Consider the following 20061-nt stretch of genomic DNA (forward strand, 5'->3'; position numbering starts at 1 on the left):
CTAGCCCAGCGCAAGAAACCCTGTACGAGCCCCAGTGTCCCTATCTCTGCCCTGTAGTAATTTCAGCTCCATCCCTTTACTTCCCTGCAAGCTCTGCTGCTTCAGCTTCAGTTCTACATCTTTCCACCACTGCCCCGTGATCTGCTCCTGATCAGGGCTGGATCTTCTTTCCACATCCAGCTCTCTGATGCTTCAGCTCTAGCTCTGGAATCCGTTTTCCTGCTCCAGCCTGTTGTGGATTGGAGTGGGAGCTTCAGCCAAATTTTATTCAATAAGCCCTTGACCCATTGTGTCACGAGGTGCAGAAAAGGATCCCSTTGCTTTCTAAATTCCTTCCAGGGAGAGAGCCCTGGGGAAGCTGCCTGCAGTCCGAGCCCCAGAATGTGCCAACAAGTTTTACACCTTTGTCCCCAGCTTTTATTGACAGCAAAGCAGTTATATTTATATAAGAATGAATTATTTATTATGATAAATGATTTGACAAAAAGAACTCAATCAGAATTATATGCTACACAGTATAAAAACTAAAATTATTATACTACAAGATAGGATAGTACATGATAACAAAATAATTTAAATGCAATTATATTAAATCTAGGAAAAAACCCCCATTATTAGAGCTTGATATAAGTCACCCATACCAATGGCTATGGTCTTAACCTTTAGGGGTATCCTTGGTGATTGTCCCTAAAACCCAACAGAGGAATCTCCACATACTGCAAGGATGAATATGTTAGAAGAACCTACTGTATGGGAAGTGGACTGGACTTTTATAGTGAAGGACTTGACCACAGTGATACGCCTCCAGGTAAGTTTAGCAACTTATTCATAAAATCTTTGTCTCATTATCAGCAGGTTGATTTGAGCTTGGTGTGCCAGATTGAGACAGTATGCCAGTTTTTTAGCATAATTTAACACCAAAAAACAGCACATGATGACCCTCTCAGACCACCACTGGTAGCTTGCAAAACAGGGCATTTTTTGAGTTGTTTGACCACATTCCAAGGCCAAGGATCCAGAAACAGTGGGAAGATGTGGAGCTGGAGCAGAAACATCAAAGCTGGTTGAGAAATAAAGCTTGTGGAGTTGGAGCCAGAATCACTACAGGGTTGGGATGGGACTGTGGATAGGACTGATTTCAGCTGCAGCTGAAATCATTGGAGCAGGGATAGAGACTGTGTGGCTGTGATAGGGATTATGGGGCTGGAATGACAACTTTACGGATGGATCTGGAATCACTATAGGGCTGCGATAGCACGTGAAGGGATGGAGCTGAAACACCACAGAGTTGGAGGCAAAATGAAGATCCTGCSCTGATCCAGGAGCAGCTTCACCCAGCGGCAGTGGGAAGATGCAGAGCTGGAGTTTTAACAGCAGAGCTTGGTGATGAAATAGAGCTTTGTGGGGCTGGAGCTGAAACCACAGTAGGGGTGATGGGGACTCTATGGATTGAGCTGAAATCACTGCAGGGAAGGGAAGAGAAGGGGCGGGGAGGCCACGCAAAACCCTTTCCAAAACCCTTTCCTTGTCTCTTCTACCCCTCCCTTGAGRCCGTCTCCCTTCCATAGCCGTAGCCCAGAGTTTTATTCCACTAGATGGCAGCCTGACTTTGCTGTTCCTGATTTCGCCCTCGTCTACTCTTTTCCTGGGACACGCTGCAGGCACAGAAGAGCCTTGTATTTTTGGGCTCCAYGTTCTTCAGGGTAGCCGGTGACCCAGGCAGAGTTCCCTGCTGTCCTTCCCATTCCTCTCTGGTGGAAGGAACGTCTCTCCACCATAGACGTGGCACCGCGTGAGGGCAATGCAGTATGGGCACAGCACATGCCACCCTTTCCACTCAGSAAGCCGTTTTCAGTCAGTCCTGATGTGATAAACCTGCAGTGGCCTTCCTGTGCCACAGGATGTGGTGCTCCTACAGCCTTCTTGACCCTCCCGAAGGCTAGAGCTGCCCAGGCAGTATGTAGGGGCAGGGTGGCTGCCAATGGCGTCATCGGTCATTTTCTGAGWAGGTTTGGTGGGAATGAGCTTATCCAACAGGGTCAACTGCAGGTCACCACATCAGAGAGCAYCAGAGAGCTGCTTACTGCCCGCCCAGAGGTGTCGAACAGCCACATAACAGCCGCTGGGACCAGTTCCCCGTGACAGGCAGGCTCGGGCACGCGGGAGCCACAAGCAGGCGGCGTATCCGAGCTGGTTCTTTTCTCTCCCCCTCCTCCTCGGTGGGTAAATCCCATCAGCAGCCRCCCTAAACCGCCCCACGCCTGCCCTAATCCCATCTCGGGTACGCCATCAGGCTCACATCAGCCAGGCGAGGSACTGACAGTCCTGGGAGGGACACCCCTGCGAGAGTTCAGGAGACAGCGGGGWTGGGACTGGACACTGCCCCGGGAAGGGGAGCTGGGTGGTGGGAAGAGGCCGCCTGCTGCCCTGTTCCCTGGGGAAAGAGGGGGAATCCAGGCCTGAGCCGAGCTTTGTCCTGGGCTAATTTTAGACCAAGGAGATAAGAGAAGGGAGGCGCATAGAGGGGCTTAAGGGATCCTGCTGCCCTGGTGCGGGGCAAGATCCTCGTCCCTGCAGTGGCGCCTGGAGAGCCGACGGGGTCCCGCTGCTCTCACCGGCTGCGGGGTCTCCCGATCGGGCTGGGGACTCGGCTCGCCCCGCGGAACGGAGCGGAGCAGGCAGCGCTGTSAGGTGTACGTGACCTGGGCACTCCRAGGCCGGCGTAGCGTCCTGCTCTAGGGTGCAAAGGAAATCTAGGGAGGACCCTGTCGTTTGGGGTGCGTTGGAGGGTGAACATGAGAGTGAACACGCAGGTATKCCCTGCCTGAGGAASTGGGGAGACAGCCTGTGTGGGTCACCTGAGTGGGGACACGCAGGTATTCCCGGCGTGAGGAAGTGGGGAGACAGCCTGTGTGGGCCACCTGAGTGGGGATGGCTTCTGCGTGGGAGAGCATGCAAGTGAAAGGTCAGCCTGCGCACCACACGGGGGGATACCCCCACAGGCAGTGCTGATAACTCCCACCACCCCACGGCCCCCGCCGCGCCTCCTTAAGCGCCCGCCCCGTCCCAGCCTCCCTCCGCCCCGTCCCGCCCCGCTCCGCTCCGCCCCGCTCCCTCTAAGTGAGGGAATAAAGTTGCGGTTCGGAGCAGGCGGCCCTACCCGGAGCGGAGCGGGGCCGAGCGGGGCGGTAGCGCGGCCAGCCGGTCCATGGCCTCGGAGGAGCTGGCGCAGAAGCTGCAGCGGCGGCTGCAGCTGGAGGAGAGCGGAGCAGCGGCGGAGGGCGAGGCGGAGGCGGTCAAGGGCGCGGTGGCGGCCGAGGATGTGGAGGAGCGGAGCTGCCTGACGGCCAGCGCGGGCGCGGAGCTGAGCGCCAARCTGTGCCGGCGGCAGGACATCAACGAGGGCGCGGCGCAGCCCCGGCGGGCAGCCGTCTTCAACCCCTACACCGAGTTCAAGGAGTTCAGCCGCCGGCAGATCAAGGACATGGAACGCATGTTCCGCCTGTGAGTGGGGTGGGAAGGGGGTGGGAAACTCGCTGCCTGGCCCGCGGGCTCCGGGGCTGGGGCTCTGCCTCCCCCCGCAACCCCTCCCGATGCCCGGCCCCCGGGGGCACATCGGGAGAGGATCTGCCAGCTCTCGGCGACGTGCTCCTATTTCTCCGCGGTTTTGTGGTCGGGCTGGAGGAAGCCGCGGCGCGTTCCCAGAGCGTCTGATCCCTAGATTGTCCCTGTGCTTTGCGGAGGAGAGGCTCGTAGAGTTTGTCTGGGGCGCAGGCCTGCGTTTAGCTCACGGTYTCTGCTCTGCCTGGGCTTGGGACGTCGGCTGTTTGTGGTGGCACCCATGAGCTGTGGCTTTGCGGGACGCTCTGGGTGGGACGGGGTCGGTGAGAGCATAGGCACTCTTCTGCCCCACACCCTCGAGCACCAGGTGRGTCTGTGTCCCCTGGCCCCGCGGAGGCGCTGGGCATTTGTCCGCAACAACTGCGACCCCGTCCTGCTGGCTCTGCTTCGCAATGTCCTGGATCCATGCACAGTCCTGTCTACCAGGCTTGGGGTTCCTTCCCATGCACCCAAACAAAGCTTGAGCTCTTTCTTCCCCTTCCTAAGGGCTGGGATGGAGTTCCCCTCCCGCCAGGGAGGTTTGTGTTAAAGTCAAGCTGCTGGTAGCAACAGGGAGAGCTGCTTCTGTAAGCAGAAAGACTTATTCCTCCCCGGGACCATGATGCTGCCTTTTTCTGTCCTCCGGAGCCTGTCCTGGCTCCTGCAGTTAGGCTGTGCCTGGGTACCTTTGTCTCAGGTTTCCCTCCAGCATCACAGACCTGTGGGCTCCTGAGCCCAACACATTGTCCTCCCAGCCCCACACAACAGGCTGCCAGGCTCRTGGGGAGCTGCTGCCAGGTAGGAGGTGGCAGGACCACGGAGCAAGGTGCAAAGATGTACTTCACCTTATGGAGGTGACTGCAGTGAGATTTGGACACCCTGGATTGTTGTGAGGAGGGCAAGAGCTGGTTGCATGCTGCCAGTTCCCAGCGCTGTGGGGTCTAGCCTGTCCTAGCCAGGCTGTTGCCACAGGAGACCAGGCGACGGGCTTTTGTGAGCTTRCTGGAGTTTGGAGTTCTTTGTTACACGGGCAGTGTTGTGTTGGCAGCTGGTGCAGGAAGGGAGGTGGTCCGGGTGAGACTGCTGCTCTACTCTCTGCTACGTCCCTTTTGACTGTGCTTAAAGGGGATCCTACTCTATGGAAGACTGAGACATGGTGCTCTGAGGAGTGGAACACAAACAATGCAGGCAGCTGCAATGCCCAAAAGCCCTGGGTGAGAGCCTGGAGTGGGCAGCGGCACTGCCTCAGTAGGGAAGAGGAAAGCAATGGTGGTGATTTTGGGAAATAAAAAGTGGAAGAGCTGAATTGCAGCTGAATTTTTCAACAATGAGCTCATTAAACACCAGCCTTGTAAGCAGGAAAACCTAGGCTTTGCAGTTGAATGCTAATCAGCTGGTCAATGTAACTGGAAAGCTTTGCTTACCCTGTGAGAACTGCTGATGCCAAAGGGGGAAGAAGATGGSCTGCATGCTCCCCTGTTGTGTTTCCTGGATGAGCAGCCTGAAAACCCTGTCCTGGTGTTCACTGTTACAGGCACCTGAGCTTTGCAGTGGCAGAGGATCTGGCCTTTGGTCCATCTGCTGCCAGCGACCTGTTTCAAGTATTGGCTGACACCACGAGTTCCATAAGGAGAGGAAATGTTCCCCTTAATTCCTGTCAGTCAGAGCTTGAGTTAATGTGATTAAGGCTTTTATTTTCTGTATGGCTTATTGGCCCTGGCCACCACAACTCATGTTCTTTGTTACATCCCTCTCTCGAAGGCTTATTTTTCTCCTTTAGTATCTTCTCACTGCCAGGTTTCCACTATGAGATTTCCCATCCAAAAAATGTTTCTTATCAGTTTAGTGGGATTTGTAAATCTGTAGTTCAGACTAAATTTGAGCCTGTGATCCTGTACATAGTATGGGCTGGCTCATGGCTGTTCAGCTGAAAAGATGCCCTGGTGATAGCAGCTGCTCTTAATGCCTGTCAGAGCATCCCATGGTGTGAATGGTGGCTGTGACTGCCAGGATGGAATCAAAGAACTCACCTGAAAGTGGGTCTTCCCAAAATACAGTGCTCTGTCCAGTGCTGTGTGCTGCTGGATACCCCAGGAGCATCCTTCCAAAGCAGAAATGATGCTCCTTGCTCTGGCTGCCACAGTTGGGCTCATTTTCCCCCCTCTCTTGTGCAAGCCTCCTCTTGTTAGCATCTCTCTTATTTGGCTCCATTCCCCTGGAGATGGGGTGTTGGTATCTGCTGAGGTGGTGCGTGCAGGCAGCTCTCAGGGTGGGTATTTTTTTGACAGAGAGACCAGGAAGTCCACAGCTCAGGCTAATTATAATGTGACCTAATTAGCTTCCTATTCTGACAATAGGACTCTGGTAACCATGATAATGTCTCTTTCCTGAGTCTTCAGAGTGAACTSTCAGGACCTCTGGAGTCTCACAGCTCCCCTTGGTACCATCCTTTCCCAGGAAAATGGCAGAGGGGAGTGTGAAATGGCAGTAAGGCTGTGCCTGGCAGCAGTGACCTTTATGAGAGATGTAAAGGGGAGAAAAACAGACACCAGCTTCATCTGTGGGATGCGAGGGAGTGGAAAAATTCCAATCTTGCTATTGCTTTTGTATCTAGGGAATTTAATGTGTTGCCCACACATTGCACAAGTGGCCTTGCATCTGGCTGGTGGGAGAGGTTGTGATGTGCCCTTGCCCTCCTCGAGCCACTTCGGAGCCCCTTTGTCTGGTTCCCTGACCTTGTCTGAAGTGCTGCAGCAGAGCTGCTATCTCCAGAGCTGCCATGTGCTCCGTGTGACTGTCTGTCTGTGAACTCCCAGTGGGCAGGGAGATTATTWCCATGGGGTCTCAGCCACCCAGCCTGGGCCTGCAGGTCTTCCCCAACATCTTGGAGRATATCTAAATGGAGGAGACTTTCATCTTGCCCTCTTGTCCCTCCAAGAGCAGGAGAGCTCCTTCTCCTGGGCCAGGGAGGATGAAGCTGCATGTGGCCAAGGAGACTGTTCCCGTCCCCACCCTAGTATGGAGGAATTCCAAAGCTCTTGGCAATAGAATATTCCATTAGGAATGGACCACTAATGATCACATCTAGTGATTACTTCACATCTGCCTGATTGCTTCAGGACTGACCAAAAGTTAAGGCTTGTTATTAAGGGCATTGTCCAAATCTCTTAAACACTGACAATCTTGGGGCACTGRCCACCTTTCTAGGAAGCTGGTTTGAGGGTCTGACAACCTTCCCAGGCTGAAAGAAATGCTTTCTCAGGTCCAGTCTGATCCTCCTCTGAGGCAGTTTTTAGATGTTCTAATATATATCCTATCATTGGGTATCWGGGAGTAGAGATCAGCACCTCTTTCTCCATGTAAGGTGAAACACAATGCTCAGAGGGAATAAAGCCCTACTTAGAAAGGGTGTGAAATATTTAAGAGGTGATTATTACTTCAGCACCATTATTCCTACTGCTTTATTTCAAAGTCTCAGTTAGGCTATTGCAGCATACAGGAACTGCAGATCAAAGTACAGGTGCCCATAGTGTCTGGAGCAAGCTGAGGTGGAGCAAGCTGAGGTACGGCAAACACGTACAGGCAGGGCAAGTTTTCATTCCAGCTTTTCTCAAGAAACATAAATGTTTAGAAACTGCTCTTTGGTCCTTCAGRATCTGGAATTTCTCATTCAATGGTCCTTTATTTTCTAAGTGGGGTTATAGAGGCAGCTGGAAAGTGACTGCAGGGTCACTACAGGTGATGCAGTCCTTGGCATCTCTGTTCTCCTCCCTTCCTRATCCCTCTTTCTTCTGCAATGTAACTCCCCAGCAGCTGTGTAACACCAGTGCAATGCTTGTACTTGGGCAGCAATTGTGCATAACAGATTTCATGCTCTTCAGCAAGCATTCCCTCCTTCCCCCCWGTTCTGGATCTTGCTTTCCTCTCCCAGCACTTCAGCAGTCAGGCAYGGTTTTCAGTCCGGGTGGAAGCGAGCCAGCGTGGGGAATTGGTTGCATCCTTGTTGCAGCAGCTTTTGACAGCTACTGCTGTCTCATCTGCTGCCAGGAATGCTGCTGCAGCAGCGTGGCAAAGCCTTATCACAGCAGTASAGGCCACGGTGCCTGTACCTGCCTGCGGCATCGCAGCCATCGCAGGTGGGACCTGCCCTGGCCATGGCACTGACCTGCTGCTGGAGTGGCCTTCCTGTGACAYGAGGTGTCTATGGCTGTTGGCACAATTCCCCTCTGTAATGCCTGCACATCACCCAGCTGAGGCTTGGCTCGTGCCCCAGGGAGCTTTGAGGCCAAATGAAGCAAAGCTCTGGTGTCACAGCAGGACAGTGGGTGACAGGCAGGGCTGGCCAGGCACCCGAGCACTGTGTGGTCTTGCCATGCCCCTCCTAGTGTAGAGCATTGGAGGTCTCCCCGCTATGCTGGGGTGTGTTTAACTTGCCTTGGTGTCCTCTTCCAGCTCTGCCTGTGAGGGTGATGGCTGTCTATCACCAGGGCAGGAGTGTGCTGCAGGTAGCTGTGTGTGAGYGGCATCTGGGGCTGGCTGAGCCCAGGGCCCTGAAAGGGGGCTCCCAAAAAGCAGACAGGGCAGTTTTATGGTCTCTTGGAAGGCGGACAATGGGATCTTCTGTAGGTGTGCTGGGAGAGCATCAGCTGACCAGCAAGGTACAGTCTGCATTGTGTCCCATAGTGTTGAATGCCTGTGGCCTGCTGGGGGGTGGTGGGGAATGAATTGTGCTATCTCTTGTGCCCTATAAATATGCCTTTYCCTAAATAGTCTGGCTGCGCAGCAGCTGAGTGGCTGTACCCAGGTCCTAAAATAGTTTGGCTGTTTCAGGAGGCGAAGGGGGCAGGGAGGGAATGTAGCAGTTTGCAAGGTGCTGCCTTGGGTTTCAGTATCCSTCTGTCTGGCTGTCCCCAATTGCAGAGGACTGGTAACCTGATTTCTGGGTGCTTCTCAGCACCAGCTGTACTTCGGCCCAGCATGCTCGACACCCATTGTGTAGCTGGTACAGCGTGCTGCTCTGCCAGGCCAGCTGCTGGCAAGACCCCATTTCTCACAATCCTGGCTTTGTCCTGCCTCTCCTGCCTGTTTGGTCTGAGCTTCAGGATGAGCCCTGAAGCTGTGCCCCATGCTTAACCCTTTCAGGGCAGCATACTGGGCCAGTGTTTATCTTCAGGTTGTGTCCATAACMGGAGGGTGACTTGAGCCCAGCAGGCACAGGCTAGGCTTGTGCCCTACTTCTGTTACCCAAAGTTTCCAAGTGGGGCCGGGCAGTGTCCCAACCCCAGATGGGCAACCCCTTGAAGGAAATCTTGGTATTATTTAGCTTCTGCACCCAGCCAAAAGGCAGCACGAGCCTGGGCCCCAAAAATCTCCAGGTGCTTCTCTGCTATTACACATTTTGTTGCTGTGTCTAATCAAAGGCACTGTGTCTCCAAACACCTTATCCTGGAGAAACAGCCCTGTACCCTTTCTCTCACATTGAAAGAAAAGCAAATWGGCAATTAAATATTGCACTTAGTATACAATTGTGATGTCTTGGAAGTGTGTGCCAGCACTGGACTGGGTGATGCTGTGAACGTGTGCCTTAATTAACTGACACCTTCCTTGCTATGAAGAACCTGCTGCATTTCCTCCCTGTGACATCYCAGGTCTGTTACCTGGTTTCTGCTGTGATGGAGGTTTCTTTCCTAGTTTTTCAGAAAGCTGTCCAGCCTGGTGGGCTTGTGGATTTGCTGGGTACAGAGAGCACAAGCAGATGTGTGCCAGCCTAGTTTGGCAGTTATGTCCCTGTCATTTGGAGTCTCTTGGTCCTGGGGGTCTTGGAAACTAAGAGCCACAAAGAGTATCAGAAATAGTTGTGGAGGTGGTGGGACTCTGGAAAGCCATGGAGGTCACCCTAGCTTGGGAAAAGCRTGCTGTGCCAGTGCTCATGAAGGCAGGGGCTGAGCTCTTGGCTGCAGCCCTGCCTTGTGCTGCCCACGCCAACKTGCAATTTGGGGCTGGTGGCTTTGTGCCTTCTTTGCCACAGCTTCCTCTCTGACTTTGAGGTTTCTCAGCTGGAAAGGGCTTTCTTCCAGGGTAACCACAATTGTACAGAACTCTGTCTGGGATGGTTACAGYCCTCATTTCTTTGGAAGAGAGCTAACAGTCAATGAATGATGATGGGAGAGAGTATTTGACTGGCTCCTGCCCACTGGAAAGCTTCTGCRTGGTGCCTAGGGTTTCCTTCTGAACGGTTGAAAGGATTTAACTCTGTCAGGGTTGAGATGGTGGCAGTGGGGAGGGGCAGTAGCAGGCTGTGCACGAGGGCTGAGCCCAGCTTGAGCGACACTGCCCTGGCCTCTCCTGTTAATCCCCAGCTCTGTGCTGAACCTCGATGGCAGGACCAGGAAGGAAGAGAGCTCTTGACCAACTGAGATCAGAGTGCCCATCCCTGCAGCCTTTGGACTTTGAAAGCCGSTGATGGCCCTGATGGGTGTGAAGTGCTAGTTGCTGGGTGGGCTGGATGCTTTGCTCACATCCACAGCAGATGTTGGGTGGAATGGCTACGAGSTCCCAGGCTGTTCACTGCAGATCACTTGCCTCCTTCCTATCCCTAAAACATTCCTCCCCTTACATGGGTAATCTGCTGTGAAGAGTCCTTCCAGTCCTTTGTGCACCATTGGGAGCATAGTCCCACTCTAGTCTTGCTCCTGGAGGTGGGCACTGGTTTCCTCTGCCAGCCTGGCCCTGTGGTGCAGCCCTGGTACCAAAGCCCTGGCTGGGGTTCCTGTGCTCCCTGAGAGTGTCTTGCCACTCTGCCTGGGGACACAGAATAAACAGCTGCCCTGAAGCACGGTGCTTGTTGTAGTACAAAAGYGTTTTGAAGCAGAAAGATCTTAACAGCTGTGGGGGGGGATGTTTTGCTTGCAAAGAAGGATTGCTTTCTGCCAGGAGGTTCTGGTTGGTCTCTGTTGCCTGTTTCTCCTTGAAACTAGCAGGAAACCTGGCAGCAGCTGGTGCATGGTGTAAGCTGTGTGTAAGTAACCTTTGTGTTGGACAGGCAAGCGGGTGAAATGGAAATCCCCCTGGGATAAGCTGAGTTCCTCCATACTCMTTCTGTGTGGGTGGTTTGGTCTGAGCTTCCCTGAGCACTTCTCTCTCTAACGAGACAGATCTGAAAGCTGACAGCTACTTCCCTGAGCTTAATATATCTCAGCACTGGCTATGTCATGCAGCTTCCCTTCTCCCCTGAGCTTTGAACCACATAGTAACTTCATCCATGTGCCTGGGAGATGGATATGGGGATGATGGTGGTTGATCCTTTCCCCTTTGCACCCTGCAGGTATGACTCAGGACGGGATGGATACATCGACCTCATGGAGCTGAAGCTGATGATGGAAAAGYTGGGAGCTCCGCAGACCCACCTGGGGCTGAAGAACATGATCAAGGAGGTGGATGAAGACTTTGATGGGAAGCTCAGCTTCCGTGAGGTGAGGGTGGCTGCAGTAGCACACAGGGTTGTGGCTGTGGGAAGGAAGGAGGAGGCAGCTGGGCCCAGTACTCTGAGGGCTGTAGAKAGCCCTCACTCCTTTGTGCTTTTCCGGTGGTGGGGTGCAGTGGAGAAGCAGGTGAGCAAGCTTCCCCATGCCAAGGGTGCAGAGCGTTGTTAACCTCCATCTCCACGTGGCACTAATGGTACCTGAGGCCAAAGCTCTYCAACCTCTCTGCTTCCTTTGAAGCATTTGAGCCCTGTTGCAGCTGTTKGGGATGCTTGCAGAGCTCCCTGTTGTAGCTGGAGGGAGTTGTGTCCCTTCATTTTCCACGTCTCATTGCTGGGCTCCTGTGCTACAGCAGCTCAGGTCTCATTTCAGGCKCAGTGCAGCAGGTCTCCTTGGAGGGTGCAAAAGGCTCTCTCTTCCTATTGGTTTGTATTGGAACCCTCTCTGCATCATGCAGTGACCAATCATGGCAAGCTTTATGAGGGGTGGCCACAACCCTGCAGTAAGGAATAAATGTGGGGATGCAGCAGTTTGGTATGGCACGCTGGCTCAGCAGGAACACACCTCAAACAGGCCTGTCTGTTACCACTGTATTGTGACAGCTGGGAAGACAAGCCCGGATCCTCTGCCAGGAGGAGGAAGAGAGGGAATTCGAGCAGTGACCTGCATACACTCAGGGGCACCCAAATCATCTTAGCAGARCAGGGGAACCCAGCTACCAAAAGCTCTTGTTGCAGCAACTTGTCCTCTTTCCCCTTATCAAAGAGATAGCTGACTCAGTCACAAGTCACACTGTGGCTTTCTAAATTAACGCAGAGCCCCTTAGGCAGCAGCAGGAGGGGAAGCACTGCTTGTGTCCTGCACCAGTTGTGAGGGCTGTGCTGCTGTCCTGCTTCCTTCCGCCCCGTGGGATGGCTGCGGTGGGCCCTGAGCAGCTGGGCTCCCTTGTTTCTGCGGGCATGGTGCTCTCAGTGTGCCTCTTCCAGGGTGGGGCTCAGGACTTCAAGTTCTCTGTTGCAGAAGTTCTAGAGCTTTGGCAGTGCTGGGAGGGAGGAKGAGCAGTCAAGACCCATGGCTGGGCTGGTTGGGGCATGAGGGGCAACTGATACCCATAGAACTGCTGCACCTTCCCTCTGCACTGACACATCACACCATTTCCCTCTGCTTTCAAGCCCCAAGGGCTTTGTTGAATTTACCTCACTGCAAGAAGGCAGCAGGAGAAAACAGAGGCCAAAGACTTGGGTTATGGGGCCCAGCTCTTAAGAGMGAGGGAAGGATATGCAAATCTGTGAAGTGAGAGCCTGTTCCTGAGTTCCCYTGTGCAGGAGACGTGCCAGGTCAGAGGTGAACTGGAGGTAGTAAAGAATCCAGGGGAGTGGGAAGAGCACAGTGCCCATGGCCCCAGGTCACTGACTGCCAGATCACTTCTGGGCTGCCCTTCATCCTAGGTGAAGAGCTGGGCACAGCCTCCGGGCTTGCTGCAGGGGCTCTCTCCCATGAAGAAAAGTGCCTTTATCCTCAAGGCCCTGAAAGSTGCTGTGATGTCCTGGCATCAGAGGCACAGCACAAGTGGCAGAGCAGCTCCTCTTCTGCTGCCACTTGTTTGTGTTTGGAGCACAGCCTCCTGCATGGCTGCCTGTGCTGCCAGCCCCTGGCATGTGGCACACRGCAGCTGGTGCTGTTGAAGTTTCCTTCCAGATGCAAAACAATGGTCAATCAAAAATGCAGGCTTGAGTGGCCCGTGAGTTGGAATAAGGGAGCATCACTGGCAGAGCTCTGAGGACAAATTACACAGCTTTGGTAGACACCCAAAGCTTCTAGTGGTAGAGAAGAGCAGGATGCTTCTTGCCTTGCTGCAGATGTGCCCTGTCCAGCTGCTGTGTTCAGGCAGAGGGCTGGCAGGGAAGCAGGCTCCCCGGTGGGTAAGGAAGCCTCAACCATCCCATAGGCCTGTCCCRTTGGTGGTGACAAACAAGCATATGACAAAATGAGCTGACTTGGGTCACTCAGACAATACTAGGAGAAACCCGGTTCAAATGAGTGTCTGAACTCAGCAGGGTGGAACTACAGTACTGGAGGGCTCCTGTCCGCCTATCCAGAGACTATCAAGTCCTGGCATACCTGCCTGAACATACTYTTCTTGTGGCCTGGCCAGAGAATTGGTAGGGACCTCTTTCACTTCACCTTAGATCACCTTTTTCTGCTGCTTTGWGTGGTGTCCTCCTATCCCAGATAAGCTGTTGCCTGGCAAGCAGGCTGCTGATGAACTACAGGCCCTGTTAGGAAAACTGTCTTCTACCATTGACCTTTGAGCGTCCACCAATACGTCAATGATTAACTGTAAGAGACTCCTGCCGTGACTCAAGCAATGGAATTTAGGCTTAAGAAGATTGAATGTAGTGGGGGGAAAAACCCTACATCTCTGATGGTCTAGTTCTGTCATTACCACAGGAAACTGGAGTTAATTCCTGTAATAGTAATGTGCAATTGTAGCTGCTACCTAGAACCCACAGAAATCCACCCACTGASCCCCACACCCTTACCAGCTGAAATGCTGACCCATGTGATGTGATGCAAACCACATTGTTACATAACACTRCTTTTCTGGCAAGCTGTGGTTTCAAGGCTGCTGCTGCCCTTCRGTCCCACACATTTCCTTGCATGATGCCTAGCCTGGCACTGTGGGGTAGGTCTTGGATCACAAAGGATATGGAGAGCAGATACAACTTAGTGGGTTAGTGGGTTGAAAAGTGTGGGTCATGCTGTCCTCTTTGAGACCAGTGCTTTCAAAGGTACCTACATTATTCACTTCACTTCTCTGTTGACATCTCCCCGAGGCTTAGCTGCACCTGGACTCAGCAAGGGTGTGAGATAGTCTGACAGTGGGAGCTGATTGCAGATTGCTGGTGTTCTCTAGTTAGTAAGGACCAATACCTCAAGGATAAATACGTGCTGAGGTGGGCTGCTGGCTGTGTACTGACATGAGGAGGGAGTGCTGCTGAGCTCCTGTGTGTCCCATTGACTATTTTGTTGGGTCCTTGGGACTGACGTTATGATCTGTCCACCCCAATCAGGGGTTCAGTCCCAAATTACTTTTAACTCCACCCTTCATGGCCACAGCAGCCTATATTCTTCTCGAGGATTGCTGCCCCATCGCTTAGTTTCAGAATGATTCATGCTTGCTTGTACTCATGACCCAGTCCCTTCCCAGGTGACAGCTGTATCATAACTCAGGATTGTGCTGAGTGATTGTGCTCTTTTCCAATGGCAGGAAGTGGGACTTGCAGGGTGGAGCAGGAGGAACSATGACTAATTCCAGCCTAGCTGCTAGCCATCTGTGTCACTATGGCTGGTGGTGGCCAAGGAGAACTGGCCAGAGCCCAGCGGATGTGAGCAAAGGGAGAGGATGTCTTGGGGAGGATTTGATTTCTTTCTAAGCAGGATGCTTTGCATGTTCAGCYGTGAAACATTTATTTCTTACATGAGTGTGTTGGTTTGCCTGGCAAGGTTTTGATAGTGGTGGGTCTACAAGGGGTGGCTTCTGTGAGAAGMTTCCCCTGTGTCTGGCAGAGGCAAAGCCAGCTGGYTCCAGGACCTGCTGCTGACCAAGACTGAGCCAATCAGGAATAATAATAATGCCTCTGTGCTAACATATTTAAGAAGGTTTAAAGGGTTTAAAAGGTTATTGTGCAGAGGTAATTATGGCCAGAGAAGAGAGGAGTGAGAATATGTGAGAGAAGCAGCTTTGCAGAGCCCCAGGTCAGTGGAGAAGGAGGGGSRGGAGGTGATSCAGGTGCTGGAGCTGAGATTGCCCTGCAGCCCATGGTGCAGACCATGGTGCAGGTGAAACAGGCTGTTCCCCTGCAGCTCATGGAGGTTGATGGGGATGCAGAGATCCACCTGCAGCCCATGGAGCAGACCAATGCCAGGGCAAGTGGTTGCCATGGGAAGCTCATGCTGGAGCAGGCTYATGGCAGAGACCTCCAGAGSTGTGTRGAGAGGARCCTGTGCTGGAGCAGAGGAGGGACTCTTCTCCCTGCTCAGAGGCAGGAACAGCCTGTGAAGAACTGGTCATAACCCCCATTCCCTGTCTTCTTGTGCTACTGAAGGGAGGAGGTAGAGCTAGGAAGGAGGGACGGGTGGGGAGGTGTCTTTATATTTTACTTCTCATTATCTTGCTCCAATTTTGCTAGTAATAAATTCAGTTAATATCCCCAAGTTAAGCCTTTTTTGCCTGTGACAGTATTTTGGTGAATGATCTCTCCAAGTCCTTAACTCATGAACTTTTGTTATATTTTTCTCTCCGATATCCATATGAGAGCAAGAGTGATAGAGTGGCTTTGATGGTTGCTTGGTATCCAGCCAGGGTCATCCTGCTACAATCTGTTTGGAGAGGGGAAAGTTCTCTTGCCAAGCCCAGCCTGCTTTCTCTTGTCCTGTGCTGAGCACTCAGGGGTTAAGAGGCTGTTGCGTGGAGCAGTGTCTAGTGATGCTGCCTGTATGAGAGGCCGGCCACACTGTTCCTCATGGGAGGCCTTCCCAAACTCTTGCATCCCCACCACTTTCTGTGAGCAACTTGAAGCAAGGCTGGCTTAGTGTGGATTCTGGGACTCTGCTGCCCTCCTCCGGGACAGCTCGGGCTCTGTAGGAAGCAGCAGACTCCCCAGCCTGGCAGTCTGAGGAGCACAGCGCTAGAGTTACTTGAGTTTCCTGTGCGAATGGATTTCAGGGCAATGCTACCTGGTTTATACAGCCCTCTGGCCTGGCCTGAAGTGATGCAGTGGTGCAGCTTTGTTGCTTATGCTCCTTTTGTGCCAGAGTGTCTTGTCCTTGTGTCTCTTCTCTCCGTGCTGTTCAAAGCACTGAGACACCTCCTGGGGTGGCCAAGAGTAGCAGGGACCCCTTCAAGTATGCATAGAGCTTCCACATCTTAACCTGGAGTTTGATTGGCAGGTGGAGGGTGGTGCAAGGGTCTTTATTTTTAGCAGGAGAGTTTTGTYCTTCCTGTTAAAAGATAACCAAAAAGGATGCTTTTTTGAGTGAAATATAGCTCTCTTTTGGTTTTTTTTTTCCCTTTCCAATTCACTTCCCAATATACACTCTGCTGTAGTGACTCTGGATTTATTAAATGGCTGTAGTCCAGTGCAGGACAAAAGTTTCACAAGTTGTTCTGTGGAGCACTTGTTCAAGCCAGTCTGTCACAAGGGCATGCACACACTGGGCTACTGTTCTCCCYAACAGGACTGCACTGGTGCCTTGGTTCAGGGGGCCTGAGGTGAACCAGAGCTGTGTTTGCTCTGCTGTCATTRTCATGGGATGTGATCTGAGTCCCTMGAACACTGGAGAAGCCGGTGTGGGCTTGTGAATACACCTTTAGGCTATGGGGGCATAAAGAGCTGTATCTGAGCCTACCCTGTGGTTTTACTGGTCAGGTGCAAAGGTGGCCTCCTTCCTCTGGCCACATAGCAGCCTTTGTAGGAGCTGTGCTTTACCAGAGCTCTGATTCCTAGGAAATCTCCTTTTCCTGTGAGATTCCTCCTGGTTTTASTTTGTAACAGGACTGTGTACTGGAGCACAAGTTCCTTGGTGCCACTTGGTTTATATAGACCTGGTTTCCTTTGCTCTGAAATGTGAATTCTGTCCCTCTCCAGGTGATTTTGCTCTTTGTATTTTAAGTTGTTTGAGCCTTAGTGAAAAACCTGAATGTTTCCTCTCTGTTTTACTAGTTCCTGCTGATTTTCCATAAAGCTGCAGCTGGGGAACTSGAGGAGGACAGCGGCTTATTGACTCTTGCGAAGCTCTCAGAGATAGATGTRTCAATTGAAGGCGTCAAGGGAGCCAAGAACTTCTTTGAAGCTAAGGTATGGTGTGACACAGAGCAATATGAAAAAAATCAGCTGTAGCTGAAGCTCAGCTACTCAGCTCCAGCTGAGTTTCCTTTCTAATTTTGTTGGACTCTAGCTAGAGACTTTCTGTGGCTCAGTCAACACACCAGAGCAGTGTAATTCCCAGCCTCTGCTTTGGGTCTTACCCTGGTAGAGCTGACTGGCTGACTGTATCCCTGTGGCTGGGACTAGCTGGCTGACCTCTTTTAAAGACAAAAGTGTCCTGAAAACTAACGCAATAGGGATAGAGTTTTCCCATCTTGCAAAACTTTCCTCAGCCAGAACACTCTGAGTTCAGTGGTGAATGGAGTGTTTTGGAGTATAGGATTTCAGACATCTCTTTCTCGAACAGTTCTCTGTAACCTTTGGAATCAAAATTATTCTGCAGGGTCTTTGGGTTGGCAGAAAGAGCTGTACACCATCCAAAGCTGACAAAGCACCCTTTCTGAAAGTTCTCTTGGAGAGAAAATAATCCTGCTTGTTTATATAAGAAGTTTTTTCCCAAGAGCCTAACACAGCTATTGCACAGCAGATGTACTGAGATGAAAGCTGGAAAAATAGCCAGCAAGTAAACAATGTCTCTTTGATCTGCAGATTATCCATGGTGTAGTATGATGTTCTCAGATTTGGCTGTGATTCAGAGTATTTTCTGCTGTAGTTTCTCCCTGCATACTCTCAACCTATGCCCTGCTGCCTGCTTACAGAAATAATGTATGTGACCCAGTACTAATGGCATTGTTTTAGTCACTTGGTTAGTGACTTATTAGTAAATGWCCTTTCTTTTGATGATGTTAAGGTCAAGCAAGGTAAATAGCGTTGGGTGTAAATAGCTAAGCACTGCAGTGTAGTCAACACTTGAGCTGTTCTGACAGAGGATTCCAGAAAGCACTGGGAGGTACAGCAAACAGTCCTGTGTTGCTCATCTGGGAGTAGCTCAGGCTTTGGCTCTCCCTCTGATGCAAGGTTTGACAGTCGTTTGTTTTGTCTCTGTCTCATAAAGGCTCAAGCCCTCTCCTCAGCCAGTAAGTTTGAAGCAGAGATAAAAGCTGAGCAGGATGAGCGAAAACGGGAAGAGGAGGAAAGGAAGCACCGCCGGGCAGCTTTCAGGGAGTTAAAGTCTGCATTTACCCAGTAACCGACCAGCCAATATGCACTCTGAAATTGCACACGACTTGGTACGTTTCCCAGATCAGGGCTCWGCCTGGACAGAACTGCTTGGATCCTGCCTAAAACTCATCACAGCTTTGCTAGCCTTCCTCTCCTGAAGATTCTCCTGAGTTTCAAAGGGCACAGCTCTTGCAGTTACTATGCATTTGTAATTATGTGAATAGTAGGAGCTGTGTATGGGCTGTTTGCTCTAAACAGTGAGGAGCACATCACCCTGAAGCAGAAACAGCAGGTAGCAAATCACGGGTGAGCACTGACAGGTGTCATGTTTGCCTACTTCATTCATTCCTATACATTCTTTTTCTCTTAACCCTGTATTAATTCATTCCTTGTTTAGAGGCAAGTATTGAGGTCTTGTGTAAATCAGGGTGTACAAAGTACAGCTTGACTTCTGTATGTTTGTACTGCTGTTGGGTGTAGTCACCCTCTTCTTCTTCCTCAAAGCCCCATGCCACAGGCACTGTGAAAACACTGTGAAGAGAGAAAGATAATTACTGGAGATGTGGATCAAATTCACTGTCATTTCCTGTAGCATTTTCTGCCTCCCAGCATGTTGAAGAGTCTTCCAGTTTTTCTTCTCGGAAGTGCCATAGTAACATACTCTTCAGTAAAAGGCGAGATTTCCCRAGACTTTGAAGGGAGGAAGCTGGCTCCCTTAAATGAGGAATAGAAAACTGAGTTGCCTGACCATTTATCTTCTTTCACATTCCATCACATTTAGCATACTGTACAGCTTCACTGTTATTTTTCAGCCTTAGGCAGCTGTATCTGTTTATAGGGGGTATTTTCTGCTGGACAGTGCAATCGGATGGCACACAGGTATTTTCTATTTGGAAATTTACTCATGGCCTGAATCATGGAGGTGATGTTTGATTTCATTAGAGCCACAACAGATGACACCAGCACAGCATACTGAGCAATCCCTGCTCCAAGAGCAGGGAGGTGAGCGCAATTAGCTGAACTGAATTTTGAGGGCTTGCACTGTACTATCAGCCATTTTCTCTTGTAAACCCAGGAAACTTGTCCACAAATGTTGAGATGCCCACTGCTTGTCTGGATAGAAACACTTGTAGGTCATGGCAGGGGAGCTGTGTTCCCTCAGAGACCTCTCTCGCAACATGGATTTGCTCAAATTCTGCCTCTGCTCTTGCCCCAATTTGTGCATTTTGATTTTCTTTTCCAGAACAAAACCCACCAGTCATCTTTTCACTTGTCTGTTTTGCTTCTTAAACTGTGAGCACTAAACTGTGAGTGTGGAATAATAAATAGATAAACCTCTACTCCTTAATGTCAGGTGAAAGAATTGCTAAACGATTAAACTGTATATATCTTCACAGATTATATTTTATAAATCACGCTTTTTTAGCTAAATATTTATAATTAAATGTTTTTTATACTTTACAACAAAGCAGATAATTTCATCTTCAATTATTTCTCCGGTTGCTGAATTGTAAAAATAAAGCATAAGTACCTCCAGTCTTGTCTGTGGTTTGTTTCAGGTCCTTGAATATAGCTTTTTTTCACAAATTACAGTAGTAATCCCGAAAGCTCGGCATCCTGATTTGGATGAGTGGGGGAAGTGTTCAATTCCTTCTTGGTAACACTTCCTCTTCTGCACAGCAGTTCTGATGTAAAAAGCCCTAATGCTGGCAGTTCCTCAGAAAGGGATATGGCTGTGTAAATATTTGAAATACTGCCCACTACTAACTGTTGACATCTGAAGGTTGTCAGCCTTTCCTTATCTTAAAATAGCCTCTGTCTCAGCCCCCGTAGTGCCCCAGCTGGGAGCCGGCAGGTTGCTTCAGCTAGAATTTCTTTGCATTTCCTCTTTCTGCCTTTATTAAGGAAGAAAAAAGAAAAATACATGGATATCTGACAATGTGTCCAAGCATCTTGTTTCTACTATTGCTGATCTGCTAAGCTTTGCT

The 20061-nt window shown here is 51.1% G+C and overlaps 1 protein-coding gene across 1 annotated transcript; it reads left to right on the forward strand.

Moving 5' to 3' along the window:
* Positions 1–3105: 3105 nt before the first annotated feature.
* On the forward strand, positions 3106–19629 carry EFHD1 (EF-hand domain family member D1). Its single transcript, XM_057382358.1, has 4 exons — positions 3106–3504; positions 10925–11072; positions 16808–16942; positions 17967–19629. The coding sequence occupies exons 1-4, from the start codon at positions 3209–3211 to the stop codon at positions 18099–18101; spliced, it is 714 nt and encodes a 237-aa protein (XP_057238341.1). The 5' UTR covers positions 3106–3208; the 3' UTR covers positions 18102–19629.
* Positions 19630–20061: the final 432 nt, after the last annotated feature.

The sequence above is a fragment of the Malurus melanocephalus genome, unplaced genomic scaffold (genome assembly GCF_030028575.1).
Source record: "Malurus melanocephalus ecotype Western Australia unplaced genomic scaffold, MMel_1.1 scaffold_566, whole genome shotgun sequence".
NCBI classification, from domain to species: Eukaryota; Metazoa; Chordata; class Aves; order Passeriformes; family Maluridae; genus Malurus; species Malurus melanocephalus.